Below are 16,257 nucleotides of genomic sequence, written 5' to 3'. Positions count from 1 at the left end.
AATGTTTATTTATTTTTGGGACAGAGAGAGACAGAGCATGAACGGGCGAGGGGCAGAGAGAGGGAGACACAGAATCGGAAACAGGCTCCAGGCTCTGAGCCATCAGCCCAGAGCCCGACGCGGGGCTCGAACTCACGGACCGCGAGATCGTGACCTGGCTGAAGTCGGAGGCTTAACCGACTGCGCCACCCAGGCGCCCCTAGATGTATTTTTTTTTAACTTTGCCTGTCGGGCAGAAGTATTTAAAAAGCTTTTTGCTTTTCATCCCCAAACATTTGCCTGACCAGACTCTCTGTAGATTAATTGTCTTCTCCCTCCCCTAGTGGATATCCCACTGGGCAGAAAATGAAGGCGAATCCCTGTAGGGTGCAAAGGGCTCCATTTTCTGCAGGTGGAAACGATGAGCGAGAGCCTCACTGTTGCTCCTGGTGTGGAGCTTCCTTCTCTTGTTCTGGAAACGTCTGGGAACCAAACCCTCTTCTAAATATACAAAGGAATGTCACTATTTACAAAGTAGTGAATCCTTTTGCAATGCAGAAGATGCTGGTAATTCATCTGGGTTGTAAATGTGGATTTTTCTATATTGAGTTGGCTTAAAGTGAGGCCCGTTTCTCCAGAGATCATGAAGGATACAGCGGCACCCCTTCTTCCATTCATCCATCCATGCATTTATTGAGCCCTGTTAGGTTTCAGGTACAGTGCTGGGTACTGGAGGTCAAAACGCAAACCTTTTCTCCCTTGTCCTTGGGCTTGGGGCACCAAGCCATGCAACTGTCCAAGAAGCCTTTGGAAGACCTCCTCCTTGGACCAAATTACAGGCAGGCATGTGACTGATTTGCCTTTGACCCTTTGAAGAAAAGAATAATACCCAGGCTAGTCAAGGGAAAACAGATTCGTTTTCATCTGTCAGAAAGTATGTGGGGGCCGAGGGGAGTTGCTGCAGTTTGGTTTTGGGGCATCCGAGGAAGGATCAGGACTGCTTTTTCTTCCACTGATGAAAGGGTTAGCAGTTTACCACCCGAGAGGTCACTGAATCACAGGTTTTTGTTTTTCCTGCCTGAGACCTCTGCCATATGACCCCATGTCGAAGACCACTTGTTTTTTTTCCTCTCCTTTCATGTCCCTCGGCTAGTGACTTGGTTGGAGGACATGGGGAATGGTATGACAGGACCCTGAGAAAGAGAGAAACTCTGATTGCCAGGGTGACCGCTCACCTTGGGTACTTAAAAATTTTCTTTTATTGAGGCAAAATTCACATAACATAAAACCAGCCATTTAGAAGGGAACAATTCAGTGGCGTTTAGTGTAGTCACAATGTTGTACAACCACTGCCTCTGTGTAGTTCCAAAACTTTTTCATCACCCCCAAAATGAAACCCCAAATCCATTAAGCATTTGCTCTCTATTTCCCCCCTTCCCCCAGCCCCTGGCAAACACCCATGTACTTTCTGTCTCCATGGCCCTGCCCATTCTGGATATTACATATAAATGGAATGATACAGCATGGGGCCTCTTGTGTCTGACTTTTCTCACATGGCATTGTGTTTTTCAAGGTCCATCCATGTGGTACTATGTTTCAGTACTTTCTTCCTTTTTCTTAAAGTTAATTTATTTAACTTGAGAGAGAGAGAGAGTGTGTGTGTGTGTACCCGCGCAGGGCAGGCAGAGAGGGAGGGAGGGAGAGAGGGAGAATCCCAAACAGGCTCCACATTGTCAGCACGAAGCCCGATGCAGGGCTTGAACCCATGAACCATGAGATCATGACCTGAGCTTAAATCAAGAGTCAGAAGCTTAACCAGCTGAGCCACCCCGGCACCCTGTACTTCCTTCCTTTTTGAGGCTAAAGGGTATGCCATTGTATGGATCTACCCCATTTTCCTTATGCCTTCATTGGTTCATGGGCCATTTGGGTTGTGTCCACCTTTTGGCCGTTGTGACCAGTGCTGCTATGAACACGTGTGTACAGGCATCTGCTTGAGTACCAGTCTTCAGTTCTTGTGGATATATACCCAGGGGCAGGATTGCGGGGCTGAGGGCACTTTTTGGTGGAAAGGAGAAGAGTAAAGGACTGAAAGTTATAGGAGGGGCGGGGGACAGTCAAGGGAGAGAAATGTCCCTCTCTGTCCCAATTGTACGTTAAGGCCTATGAGGAAACATGACCAGAAGGCACACCATCAAGCAACCGTGGGAGCTTCTTCTGGCGTGCAGCTCATGGGCCTGCCCAGACGATTGTACCTTTGCTCGTGCCAATGCACACTGGGCTGCCTCAGAAGGGCATATTCACCTGAGAATGACAAAGATTTGCTGTCGGTGAGGAGAATTAGTGGAATGTTCTGGGGGCTCTGAAGGCAGTCCCTAGAGAGGAGCCCCAAGAATGTGGTGAACTAGGGCTTTGATGGAATCCTCATGTGATCTCCTGGGGAGACGACAGTCCTTGGAGCACGGGTGTTTCAGCATGCCAGTTAAGCAGGCTTTAGGTCTTGCCTTGTAGTAATTCCTCCTTCCCTCCCTGTCTTCTCCATATATTTATTTGCTCTTACTATGTGCCAGGCACCTGGTCTCAGGCCATGGGGAGACAATGATGAACAAGACAGACATATATATTCCCTGCCTCTTGGAGACTTATGATCTCATGCCTCCATCTCCCAGGACACCTAGCACAAGGCCAGGCACAGAATAGGCACCTACCTAACTGACAGATGCTTTCTGAAGAAACTCCTTCCAACTCTCAGGGGGCAGGGGCCCAGAAGAGCACAGAAACTGGCAGTCATGACCTCAAGAGTTTTTTGTGGAGTACATAAAGAAGATCTAATGTGCGTGACCAAAGGTTTTCCACTGTAGCTGCTCAGCCATTATTTTGAAAGCTCTCTCTGGCTGCCTTTTCCTACCAGAAGAAACCCTTCATCTCGTAGAAGGTTGCTAAAAAGTTACTTCTTTCAGTAGCTCACAACAGCTAATAGGCATTTTTGCTGATAGACTGTACGACCCAAAAGGAAAGTATATTGGAGTGCAGTGGTGCATTTCATCAGGGGGGATTGGCTTCGTGCCTTTAGGAGTGGCCGCCAGCTTCCTCCTGGGATTTGGTTTCCAGAGGGCTCCCTCACATCACCTGTGCCCTTTGGACTCTCTCCTGTACTTTTGCCTGGGTGTCACCTAAGCGCTGGTAGCAACCATTATAGAGCTAAATCAGCTTGCCAACTGTGCTGGGCCATGTGCCCACAGATGCCACAGTTGAATTTGTCATGAAAATCTCCTTTTGTACATGTGCAGCTGAGAGGTGAAGCAGTTCTACTAGGTGATGCTTAGCTAGGAGACAAGGAGGCAGAGGGGTGACCTGATGTCTAGCCTCCTATCAAATAAGCAAAAGGCGGTTTAAATTTTTTTTTAATTTTTTTTTAACGTTTATTTATTTTTGAGACAGAGAGAGACAGAGCATGAACGGGGGAGGGTCAGAGAGAGAGGGAGACACAGAATCTGAAACAGGCTCCAGGCTCTGAGCGGTCAGCACAGAGCCTGATGCGGGGCTCGAACTCATGGACCGCGAGATCATGACCTGAGCCTAAGTCAGCTGCTTAACCAACTGAGCCACCCAGGCGCCCCTAAATTTTTTTTTATTGTGGCAAAATACTTACCTCATAAAATTTACTATTTTAACCTTTTAATTGTCTTGTTTTTATTTTATTTTATTTTATAATATTTATTTTTGAGAGAGAGAGACAGACAGCGAGTGAGGGAGGGGCAGAGAGAGAAGGAGACACAGAATCTGAAAGCATGATCCAGGCTCCACACTGTCAGCACAGAGCTGGACACAGGGCTCGAACTCCCAAACTGTGAGATCATACCTGAGTTGAAGTCAGACGTTTAACCAACTGAGCCACCCAGGTGCCCCTTAACCCATTTAAAAATTTTTTATTTTGAGAACGAGAGAGCAAGTGGGGGAGGGGCAGAGAGAGAGGGAGAGAGAGAATACAAGCAGGCTCCACACTGTTGGGACAGAGCCTGACCTGGGGCTCTATCTCACAAACTGTGAGATCATGACCTGAGCTGAAATCAAGAGTCAGATGCTTAACGGACTGAGCCACCCAGGTGCCCCCTACTCTTTCAACCATTTAAAAAGTGTACAGTGAAGTGACATTGAGTGCATTCAGAATGTTGTGCAACCATCACCACTACTGAGTTTCGGAACTTCTTCATCACACCGAAAGGAAACGCTATGCCCATTAGGCAGTCACTTCCTGTTCCCTCCCAACTACCCATGTGCTTTTTGTCTCTGTAGATTTGCCTGTTCTGGATATCTTATATACATAGAATTATACAGTATATAGCCTTCTGCGTCTGGCTTCTTTCATTTAGTATAATGTCTTTAGGGTTCATTCATGTTGTAGCATACGTCACTACTTTGTTTCTTTTTATAACTGAATAATGTTCCATTATATGGATGGACCACGTTTTGTTTATCCCTTCATCAGCTTAACAGCATTTGGATTGTTTCCACTTTTTTGGCTATTGTGAGTAGACCTGCTATGCACATTCCTTTGTGTATAAGTTTCTGTTTGAACACCTGTTTTCAATTCTTTGGGGGTATACACCTACGAGTGGAAGCAAAAGGTTTTTATGAGGGTACACGTGGCCCTCTCCCCCATGTTTTTCAAAGATGAAGGAATTCTGCTTCCTTATCTTACTTTGAACTGGAGAGATCCTGATTGGCTGTATGAACATCGTGACCTGCAGGGAATTGAAATCTTGGGACAGGTCTGAGATTGTTCTGGGAGAGTCCATTCCCTATACCATTAAAAGCAGGGATCCCAGACCTAAATGCCTTCAGGCTGATCATGTAAGAGAGCAGAGCAGGCTGGGTGGGGACTGTTGAACAGGAGAACGCACATGTCGCCTCTCCCTCCAGCCAACTGTTGACATGCAGGAATGTGGGATGCCGTGTTGCCAGATTTTCTGATATTTTTTTTTCAAGAAAAGTTGGAAATCCAGATTTTTAGGTGAAATCTCTAAATTTTAAAATGTTCAACATTTTTTTTTTTTTTTTTTTTGGTTTAAAACACTGGGCCAAACCCCAAGTCGTCAGTGGGCTAGATTTGGGTCCTGGATGTTGGTTGGTAACCTCTGACTGACAGCAGGAAACATATCTCTCCCTGTTAGCCCCCAGACCCTCTTGTGTTCCTTCCTTCCCTTCTCCCATTCTCCTGGCCCCATATAGATGTACTTTGTTTCTAGGCCCTCCTCCAGCCCACCCTCCTTGTCTCACTGCCTTCTGTTCTTTCATCAGATCACCTCTCAGATCTTCAGGGCCGCGCAGAGGGTGACCCTGGTGTGTCCTGGGACTTCTACAGCAGTTCTGTGTTGGGTAAGCTTTGAGTCGGGTTCCTCCCATGCTTGTCTGTGGCCCAGAGATGGGGGATTGCTTTGGGTTTCACGGATTCTTCTCAAAGACAGGGGTGAGAAGGGAGGCTGCCTTTCTGCACCTGTTAGTAACTTACAGAACCTTACACACCCTTTCAACCCGAACACTAGCCCATGCTCCCCCTAGACTCAGAATACATTGGCCTAAACCAGGGATACCACAAAGCCACCCCTCATTTGCCCTCCACCACTTATGCCCTGGCTATTGTTTTTATTCTCTCTCTTCCAAGTGCCTTTCTCCTCCCTTGCTTCGTCCTAACCCTGCCACAAGCCCCTGTGTTGCACTGTCATCTCTTCCGGCATTGTTCACACTCAAGAGAGACCCAGCCCCTCGCCTGGCCATGATCATTCTCTCCCTGCCCTACTCCCACCACGCACAGTTTCAGAGACAGCTGCTGCCTCCCAGGCCCGTAGCCTCTAACCCAAGCTTTTCTCTCTAGGAAGCGTCTCTCTCTGTGGCAGTCAGCTAGCACTCATTCCTGGGGCCGGGGCTGCAGGTTGGGGGAGGTGTCCACCCCTAAGCTTTGGGGAAGCTGGAGCTGGGGAAGGTTGGGATGGAATGAAATATGCCACACCCAGACACGTAGCCGGGGATGGGAACTGACTGAGTGGCCCCTCTGGGCTCCTGAGAGCCCCACAGGCATGGCAGGTGTTTCTACCTTGCCTTTGACTGCTGGTAGTGTCATCGGGCTCCATTTCCAAAGGCTGAGCGGCTGGTCCTTTACAGCATCCAGCTGTTTTCCAGCTGAAAGGTGGAGTATAATGAATTTCTGGCCAGAAACTACTGTCTTCCAGGGACAGAACTTTCACATGCCCTCCCAAGGATGGGAGCCATGGGATCAGCAAAACTTGGCCCCAACTGGGGGTCTGTGAACTTGTTGCTTATGTCCTAATCACCCACCTCTGTGCCTCTTTATCTTGTTGAAACATTTTTTTTTCTTCAGTTTTGTGCACGTAGCTAAGTCCTCATATCCCATGTGCTATCCTTACAGAAGAAAAAGATGGCTTTGCCTGTGACCTCCTCCATAATCCTCCTGGGAACTCTGATCAAGAAGGAGATGATGTGGAAGAGGATGACTTTATGTTTGAGCTCTCAGACAAGCCTCTTCTCCCTTGCTACAACCTCCAAGTGTCAGTGTCCCGCGGGTAAGTGTCTAAGAGCTACAGGGACTGAGTGCCAGGATCCTGGCAACCCCTAGTCTGCCTCCCTGGGAATGGGAGAGTTCTCCAGAAGGAAGCAGAGACCTGAAGAGCACATGCTGGAGCTTAGGAAACCTGACATATGACCAAGGCCAGCCTGACTTTCCAGCCCTGATTAGTTACATTCAGAACAGAGGCTGTAAGCTCTAGGTATATTGACTATATGTATTTCCCAAACCCAAAATCTAGATTCAGAGAATCTAGATTCACTCTCTAAAGAATTGCTCTGCTGTTCCTGGGTGTGAGAGATGATCTGGGAGATGTTTGAGCTGATGAACTATTAGAATCTCTGGAACATTTCTGTGGTTTCTGGGAACAGCCAGACAGAATATTTGAAATTGAGATTCTTGGAAAAGCCGAGACATATGTTTGCCATAGCTAAGGGGCTGCTGGGGTCCTTAAGTAATCCGCAGGCTGCTTTCTTGTAGCCTTAATGTTGGCGAGATGATGGCCTCAGTGCTGTCATCTCAGATCACTGTGTGTATTGTTAGCAGGCATCACCTGTTTTTGGAGACTAGAATATACTTGATGCTCACCATTAGACCGAACCCAGTTAAATCTTGATTTGAGGGTTCAGAAGGGACAGCCTGGAGGCCATGGTCATTTTCGGCTCTTACGGATGGCAGCGTGTGGCAGTGCTGCTCAGGAGGATGCAGAATGAATTGTCTTTTTATTATCAGCCTCCACCATTAGGTGTTTTCTTCCTCTTTTCCAATATGTTTGCAGATACTTTTAAGGGTACTTGTTCTTTGATACCTATTTTGGAAACATTAGACCCTGTCTTTCTAAAAAAGTGAAGGCACATGAAGTGCACATGGTCGAGAGAGGGGTGCACAATGGATTAGGAGCCCTTCAAGTGAGTCCCTCAAGTTGACTACTCTAACCATTCACCATCCGGCCATGGTTTCTTTGCATCCCTTCCCCCAGGGGCTGATAAGAATAAAAATAGCCTATATGATGACACTGGTTTGGATCAAGTTTCAGGGGCTTTTGGTCCTTATTCTTCTGGGCATCAGCTGATCCCAGAGGGTGGGGCCAGGCCTCTGAGATATAGTATTGCACAGTTAATTAATTCCTCCAGAGTATTCAGCACCTCCTTCTCTGAAACAGGATCTTGGGCTCCAGGCAGTAGAAGGACCAGGCTAGTGTGCATCAGGTGTAGACAGAACACAGGGCAACTGAGAGCCACATGCCACTCAGCCACCCGAGCAGCAGGCAGGTTTTCAGTTGAGAACTTGGTATGGGCAAAGCTGGTTTTCCTGACATTACATCCTTCTGTGCCTCTTCTGAATCTGCCCTTGCCCACTACTGCAGCACACTGTGAAATGAATGTTCTTCAAGAAGTAGGAAGGGTGTAGAATGATGACCCACCGAAGTGCCTTCGAGTCATCAAAGCAAAGCTGAATTCTGACCACCAAGTGTTAATGTTCTGAGGGGTCTTTTCCATTCTTTGAAAGTGATGGTTCAAGGGAATGGTGTCTGTAGTCCCTTCCTCTGAACCTAGAGCATTCCATTTCCTGATGGTGTGAGAAAAGGGGTTAGTGTCACAGGGAAGAGTGTTGCATTTTAGGGAGAAGGACTGTGGGTCTGGGTAGAAGTGGTAGGTGTTGTACGGAACACTCAGTTCTTTTTATTAAAGTTTATTTTGAGAGAGAAAGTGTGAGCGAGCAGGCGAGGGGCAGAGAGAGAGAATCCCACGCAGGCTCCATACCCTCAGCACAGAGCCAGATGCAGTGCTTGAACCCACGAACCACAAGACCATGACCCAAGCCAAAACCAAGTGCCAGTCACCCAACCAACCAAGCCACCCAGGTGCCCCAAAAGAAAACACTCAATTCTATAAACGTGTCTTCAGCAGGCACACCAGTCAAACCCTGAGGGCCAGAATACAGCCTTCAAAGAATCTCCAGTCTAGAGGAGGAGGCAGACAAGTATACAATTAGTTCTAATAAAAGACAATATGTCCAAAGTGGATTTATTCTTATAAAAATATAATGCAGTTCAGAAAGGTGTCAAGTGAATAATAGAAGTTCTAGTCCACCCTGAGCTCCCATTCCTGTGTCACAGGGAAAACCACAGTTTACATTTCTTTTGTATCCTTTCTGAAATGGGTCATGTTCTAAGTATTATAAAAGGGGTATGAACCAAGCGCCATGCCACTGTGGAAGATGGGATGAACAGGCAGTTTTGTGAAATGGAAACAACCCATTTCACGGGTGAGATGGCGCCTGAGCTGGGCCTGAGAGGAGGGGAAGATGGAGGGCGAGGCACAAGCAGAGGCACGAGACGGACAAGTTCAGAAAGTGGGGCTTGTCCTTCAGCAAATGTCTGGCACTTGGTGGGGTGGGGGGTACACTGTGTGTGTGAGTGTGTGTGTGTTATTAGGAGAGGTTGGGCTGAAGAGTTGAATGGGGTCATGTTTGAAAGGTCTTGCCATAATATCATGGTAATGAATGTGGAGGTTTCTTTGCTGGAGGTACTGGGGATCCATGGAAAGCAGTTTAGGGAGTGAGAAGGCCAGATTTTCTTTTTTAGAAAAGGGGTAGTAACGGATGCAGTGAGGGTAGGTGGGGGTGCAGCAGGGAGACTCTTAGCCGGGGGGAGACCAGTTAGGAGGCTGACACAAATGCTGCCGGTAGGACAGGGCAGTGGCCAGGATGGACAGCCTTGGAGACGGGACCATCATCAGGGGAATGCAGTGTCTCTTCCTGGTTTAGTCGAAGCAAGCGCATGGCCCATGATCGGCCTCCCCGGCACCCCTCCCAGCTGTCCCCAGGCTGCCGCCCAGGCCATTCGGGTGTGCTCAGCAGAGTCAGACTGGCTGTAACGTGAGCTCTGGCCCTGCAGAAACGATGGTGCTGCCGCTGGAGAAAAAACTTGTCTAATGCATTCCAGAGCCAAAGAGAAATGCCTTTTAGATTACCCACAGTTTAGGCCTTTCTCCACGGCTCCCCGTCTGTTGGGGAAGGTCTTGGAGAACGAAGAGGCACGGGAAACAGGAGTGAGAACAGGAAAGGGAAACCAGACGGGGTAGTAGAGGAAAGAACTGGTCCCAGCAGATGGTAAATTCCAGGTCACGGGGTGTGGGGAAGGCCTGGGGATGCCTGCTAAGAGTTTTGGGTTCTGGAAGGTCCCTTTCCTTCCTGCTCCCACTATTTTAAAAGGAATAGGTAGTCACGGGTTGAATGCTCACAACTGAGCTGAAAGCTGGTTCAGCCAGTGTAGGCTAGCACAGGAGATTTTTGCCTCAGTGACACCCAGGAGCCCATGGTTTAGTTTGGGGGTGGGGGACAGGTAGCCAAACTGGCAGCCTTCCTGGGACTTCCAGAGTGTTCCTGGCACCCCACTGGTTCCCCCCAGGCCTCTTCCATAACTCCTACTCTTGCCTCTTCCAGGCCCTGCAACTGGTTCCTCTTTACCGATGTCCTGAAGAGGCTGAAGCTTTCCTCCAGGATCTTTCAGGCTCGGTTCCCGCACTTTGAAATTGCCACCTTGCCCAAGGCCGAGTTCTACCGGCAGGTGGCCTCCAGTCAGCTTCTGACCCCAGCCGAGAGGCCCGGAGGCATGGACGACAGATCTGCCCCAGGCTCCTCTGAGACTGTGGAGCTGGTGCGGTATGAGCCAGAGCTACTTCGGCTCCTGGGGTCTGAGGTGGAGTTCCAGCCGTGGAACAGTTGACCGGGAAAACAGCCCCTCCCTTTTCTTCTTTCTCCTCCCAAGTTCACCCTTCCCCACTTCCCATGTCTTTCCCCCACCGAGCACCAGACTGCAGAATGAGGCAATAATACGGACCAACAAGAAGCCGCCTTATCAATGCCAGCATTAGTGACTGGATTTTTTTTTTCTGGTTATAATTAGTTCTCATCTCCCTGTCATCGTCATTGTTGTTGTGGTTGGTGATGGGGGTGGAAAGTTGAATTCCACGTCTGAGGGCAAGAGGTCCTGGGGATGGTGGGAGGTGGTGCCAGGGTCCCTTGGGGTGGCCTCAGCCTGTCCGGAGGAGAAATGAGAAAAGGCCAAATCTCTGAGCGCCCCCTCCGTCCCCCTGTGTTCTTCTGTCTTCCATAGTATTTATTTTATTAGTATTTAATTTGTATTGTTTCATTGGTTTCTGATAAGTCTGTATCACTGTGACGATTTGAGACAACTTGTTGTATTGAGGGACTTTCTTCACCTCCTTTCTTTGTCTTTCTTGATAAGCTCTGGAGCTGCCCCCTCCCTCTGACAGTTACTCCCAGGTTTGTTTTCACCCCACTGGGGAGGGGGCAGGTGGGGCAGGGGGCCGAGGACCCGTGACTGATGAAGGTGGCTGGTGCTGGCCTGGGGCTGGGGGGATTGAGGATAATCCTGAGGCTTTGGTGCTCCCCCCCCATTTTTTAATTGTTTTACCACCTGCCCTTCACAGCAGCCCTGTCTCGAGATTAGGGAGGTTTCTGGGGAGGGGTGGATTGTGAGGGCGAGGGGCTAGTGAGTCACTCTACTTGGGGAGAGTCAAGAATGGGAGTGAAAGCTAAGGTCACCCCTCCTCACACTTCCTTCACTGCTCCCCTCAGAGTGCACAACATGGGCTTGTTCCCACGTCTCCTCCGCCCACCCCCGCACCTCCATCCACCCCACCCCTTTCTGCCTTTGCCCCTTCTGGATGCTGAGCCTCTCAGCTCCCAGCCCTTGCCTATCACCTCTCCCCTTCCCAGATTCAGCATCCACTTTCTCTCTCCTCCCTGCTTCTCCCTCTGCCATTCTCCTTTGGAATCTGCAGAGGGCTCTGGGATTGATGGCCAGATGTGAGATCCAGGCCTCAGCTGTTTCCTAGGTGAGGGCAGGAGGCTGGGCTCCAGCCGGGCTCCACTCCCACCTCGCCTCAGGACCTGGGGCTGAGTGTGGGGCCCCTGCCAGGCCTCCCTCCTGGCCTCCAGCACTGGGTTTGTTGAAGGAGAGAGAGGGAGAGAGGGGAGGAGCTTGGGCTGTTTCCCTGTCCCTTCCCCCCTCTGTGGCATTGTCTTTCCTACTCTTGTTCTTATTTTTCTACCAATTGCTATTTTTTCCAAACAATCCTTGTAGAGAGTATGTACCATCTAAAGGCAGGAGGGCCTGGCTATGGCCAGCTGATTGGAGATGGTACAGTTTTATTGTACAGGTGCTAAAACAACAACAACAAAAGAAGAAAATGGAAAAAAAAAAAAAACAAAAAAAAAACGGCAAAAAAAAAAAAAAAAAAGCCAGTTTGAGGATGGGACAATCTGTTCTCTGGAGACTCCTGACCCATGTGGGAGATTGGTGGTTATTTTCTTTGTATTGTGTTTGTTCTTTGTTCCCAGGGGGAAGTTCAAGGCCCCCTTCTGTAGGACTGCTCCCCACCCCCACCATACTGCCCAGTTGGTTTTGAACAGTTGTTCTCCCTTTAAAAAAAAAAAAATATATATATATATATATATATATATATATATATATATAAAGTTGAGGGGTTTGGGGTTTTAATTTTTTGGTTTTGTGGGGGTTCATGGTATTGTGTGGTTTATTTTATGTTTGCCTTTACCTTTTTGCATTTGGGTGTGTATTCTGGCTGCCCTTTATGTTTCATTTTAAGCAACTGGCTGTGGAGTCAAAAACACTTGCATACTGAAAACCTGCGTCAGGGCTTCTGTCTCCTGTCTTTACTCTTCTCCCCATATTGGTTTTTCTGTGGTTAAAGCAGATGGGTGTCCTGATGAAGTCAATGGGAAACCCCTGATCCTGCCTTGCAGTTTGGGTACAAGTGAGGACAAGGTGGAGGGGCTAGAGAACATTTGGGTCACTGGGGCAAGATCTGGAAAGAAAAGGCAAGGCAGGGGCACATCCTGGGCTGCAGGAGCTGTGGGGAGAATGGAATATCTGCATCAGTTTAGGTGGGTGTGGGTGTGGGTGTGGGCACGCGCGTGTGCGTGCACCTTGTTTGCTATAGGAGTAGCAGAGCTGGAAGGAGAGCCCTCTCTTAGGCGGCTCAAGGAAATCACCTGCCTACTGGCTCTCTTGCCCTGGGCCACCCACATCCACATCTGACTGCACAGTCTTATCACTGCCCTCACTGTTGTGCCCCTGGCCTCCCACCCCTGGGCCGCCCACATGGTGCAGGCAGTCCACACTTCCGGTTTCCTAAGACCCAGCTACTATGGAGGCAAGATGCCCGTCCTGTATTTTACACCTTTTCTTCCCACTTCTGAAAAACAGTGGTAGAAGCTCCTAGTTCCTTTTGCCTGCTGGCTTCAGAACGTACCTGTTACTGTTTGAGGGGAAGTGGATGTTTGACAGGCCTGGGAGGTCTCCCTGTGTAAGTCTCTGGAGAACCCTGTCAGTGTACAAGTGAGGGTATCTGTGGATCTGGCCAACTGGAGTCTAGCCACCCCCAGGAGCGAACTATGAGCTGCTCTTTGCTCCAGCCCCAGGAGCGTGCTTCAACTCGGGTCTTTCTGCCCAGGTGGAGGAACATCCATCCCTTGGAGCCACAGCATTAATCTTCCTCATTGGCCTTTGCTTACCCACTTTCTGATCTCGAGGCCTGTAGACTACTTGCTTTCTCAGGTTCCTAAACAACCCCATAGCAGTACTGAATTTAGGTCAATCCTCTGTTTGGAAGTTGGAGTGAAGAAATCAGACCAGTCAATAGGTCACAAAAGCTATGTGGTGAGTGCAAGGATTCAGCTCAAAGGGCAAGGGCACTGGGGTGGTTGGAAGGACTTACTGGGAGAGAGGGTGCCCAATTGACACTTAAGTAGAAAAATAGGAGTTAGGGGTGTCAGGGAAGCATCTCTGAACTGAGGGGACAATCCGAGCAAAGGCTTGGAGACAAATGAGAGTAGTATGTGCAGGAAACTATAAGCCACTTCAGTGTCACTGCAGCTGGAAGGGACAGATGGGGAAGGAGGGGGCAGGAGCCCTGCCAGGCATGCCAACGGGCACGGCTTGGACTTTCGCCCTAGATGATGGGAATCACGGGAAAACTTTAAACTGGGTAGTGATAGAGGGTTTTTTTTTTTTTTCGTATTAATGGTAAAAATGTGTTGGAGGTGGGCCACAGAGAAAGAAAGGTAATCGCTTGAGATTCAGGTGAAAGCAGGAAGGGAGAGTGGTGAGGGTACTATAAGAATTTCTATTGAAGGCAGGAGGGAGATGCCATGGGTAGAGTCAGAATGACTCCAAAGAGAGGGTGCCTGGGTGGCTCTGATGGCGTCTGACTTCAGCTCAGGTCATGATCTCATGGTTGGTGAGTTGGAGCCTCACATGGGGGCTCTGCACTCACAGTGCAGAACCTGCTTGGGATTCTGTCTCTCTCCCTCTTTCTCTGTCCCTGCCACACACTCTCTCTCTCAAAATAAATAAGTAACTTTATTAAAAAAAAAAAAAAAGAATGACCCCAAATAAATAGGTGAGGGTCCTTTGGGGAGCCATGGACATCCCTGCGCTTCTGGGTTTGGGTGTGTGGGTGCACACACCCCTTTATTTCCCTGCAGAAAGGAGGCAAGTTAAAAGCAAAACCAAAAAGTTCCTTGTTCTCTTGCCTTTGGGCTCCTTTCCGCACACCTTTCCCAGATAGGGCTCACTGCCCTTCAGCCAGAGTGGGAAGACCAAGGCAGGAGGTATGGGTTGTGATATGAAGCCTGCATCCCTGCTCCAGATTGGGGTGATCTAATCCTTCCAGTGCGGCCTAGGGGAAGGAGCCAGCTCCACCACTTGCCACCTAGGCTGACCTTGGGTGAGAACCTAATCTTTCTGACTCTTCATTGCTCCGTCTGCCAAATAGGGCTCAATTTACCCACGAAGGAAGAGAATCATATTGAGTAAACACGGCTGTTTAGCTGAAGTTAGTTCCTCCTATGTGTCGTGGGCCAACAGTTAATGATGGTTTTACCAGAATGTTCCTCTTTGGGGTGCAGGGTTAAAGGGAGGCCCTGTTCAAGTCTCCGTATTTCCGGAGAAAGGGCCATCCGCTATCCGCGCATCCCTATTTGGGTCAGAGGGGGGCCACTTGGGCAGTAAACTGCCCCTTCCACATTCTAATCTTTAACAGGGAAGCTTGTTGAGTGTTTTATTGTGTCCAGCCTGCCAAGACGTGTGTGTGTGTGTGTGTGTGTGTGTGTGTGTTTTAGGGAGAATGGGGTCTGCCCCCAAGGGCAGCCTGCTTAGCTGCCATGGGGAGGTGCCGAGCTCAGGCCTCCTGGACCCCGCAATGGGCAGCCCAGGACTCCACGTGTTCCCCTAGACTCCGGGTTTACACCGCGAGGGGAGCGAGCGCACCGCAGCGTCGGGCAGCTAGATGCGGACGCCTCCCCGGCCCGGCACCGGCCTGAGGGAGCCCAGGCTCACACCACAGCGGGCTGTCCGGGGCCCTCCGCAGGCAAACGGATGCCGCGGGCGCCTCGATCGCTCTCCCATTTCAAGGTGGAAAGCGGCGCCTCGTGGACGTGCAGCTATAGGCAGGCCGCGGTGGGGAGGCGGGCCAGGCCGGACGCCCCCGCGGCGAAGAGCGGAGGCGGAGGCTCCCTCCCTAAGCCGGGGAAGAGCGGCGGCCCGCGCGCCGGGCCGGGTCCGCCGCATGCTCACCTGCTGGTCCGGGAGGCTGGGTGAGGGAGGCCGAGGGGGGCGGGGCCAGGGCGCGACAGGCCAATGGGGAGAGGGCATTCAGGCCACCGCTAAATTCTCCCCGGAAAGTAGAGGGGTGGAGTGCAGGGGGGAATTCTAAGTTCCCGAGCAATGGAAGGCCTTGGCGGGTCCCGGAGCCGCGCAGGGACAGTTGGGGGCTCAGAGTCAGGACAGAGGGACGGGAGGGCGCCGGCCCCACCCTGGCCACCTCCCCCTTCCCGGGCTCTCCCGGGTCCTCAGCCCGCCATCGCCAGCTCGAGAGCTCCACCTACTGGACGTTGGTCCCCACATCCGGCACGCCAGGGGCTGAGACTCTCGAAGGCTGAGATCGTCTTGGCTTCTCAGCCCTGGGAGCGAGCGGTGGGAGGGAGATGAGCTCACTCACCTCGGGTCCAGCAGCTTTGGAAGCAGAGACCTCTTTAAAAATACGTTATGGGGGGAACGCCTGGGTGGCTCAGGTCATGCTCTCGTGGTGCGTGGGTTCGAGCCCCGCCTCAGGCTCCGTACTGACAGTGCAGAGCCTGCTTGTGATTATCTCTCCCCTTGCCCCTCCTGCACTTTTTTCTCTCTTTTTCTCTCTCTCTCAAAATAAACTTTAAAAATAAAAACAGGGACGCCTGGATGGCTCAGTCAGTTAAGCGGCCGACTTCGGCTCAGGTCATGATCTCCCGGTTCTGAGTTCGAGCCCCGCCCCGTGGGGCTCTGTGCTGACTGTCCAGAGCCTGGAGCCTGCTTCGGCTTCTGTGTTTCCGTCTCTATCTGCCCCTCCCCTGCTCATGCTCTGTCTCTGTCTCTGTCTCTGTCCCTCTCTCTCTGTCAAAAATAAATTAAAAAACATTTTTAAAACTTTTAAAAATAAAATAATAAAAATACATTACTGAGGACGCCTGGGGGCTCAGTCCGTTGAGCATCTGAGTCTTGATTTTGGGGCAGGTCGTGATCCCAGGGTGTGGGATCTAGCCCGGCTCCAGGCTTCATGCTCAGCATGGATTCTTAAGATTCTCTCTCTCTCTGTCTCTCTGTCTCT

The 16,257-nt window shown here is 50.2% G+C and overlaps 1 protein-coding gene across 8 annotated transcripts in view; it reads left to right on the top strand.

Annotated features, from left to right (window-relative positions):
- Nucleotides 1-12,245, top strand: part of BCORL1 (BCL6 corepressor like 1) — a 63,842-nt gene extending 51,597 nt beyond the window's left edge. For all 8 annotated transcript variants that reach the window (XM_040468119.1, XM_040468121.1, XM_040468117.1 and 5 more), the window contains 3 exons: nucleotides 5,281-5,358; nucleotides 6,407-6,560; nucleotides 10,010-12,245. In XM_040468119.1, coding sequence (XP_040324053.1) covers nucleotides 5,281-5,358; nucleotides 6,407-6,560; nucleotides 10,010-10,292 — 515 coding nt within the window. In that variant the 3' untranslated portion in view covers nucleotides 10,293-12,245. The remainder of the gene's footprint in view (nucleotides 1-5,280; nucleotides 5,359-6,406; nucleotides 6,561-10,009) is intronic.
- Nucleotides 12,246-16,257: the final 4,012 nt, after the last annotated feature.

Source organism: Herpailurus yagouaroundi, unplaced genomic scaffold (genome assembly GCF_014898765.1).
Source record: "Herpailurus yagouaroundi ecotype Mexico unplaced genomic scaffold, PumYag 67681, whole genome shotgun sequence".
Lineage (NCBI taxonomy): Eukaryota > Metazoa > Chordata > Mammalia > Carnivora > Felidae > Herpailurus > Herpailurus yagouaroundi.
The sequence above is the reverse complement of the archived record's forward strand: the minus strand, read 5'-3'. Positions and strand labels throughout refer to the sequence as shown.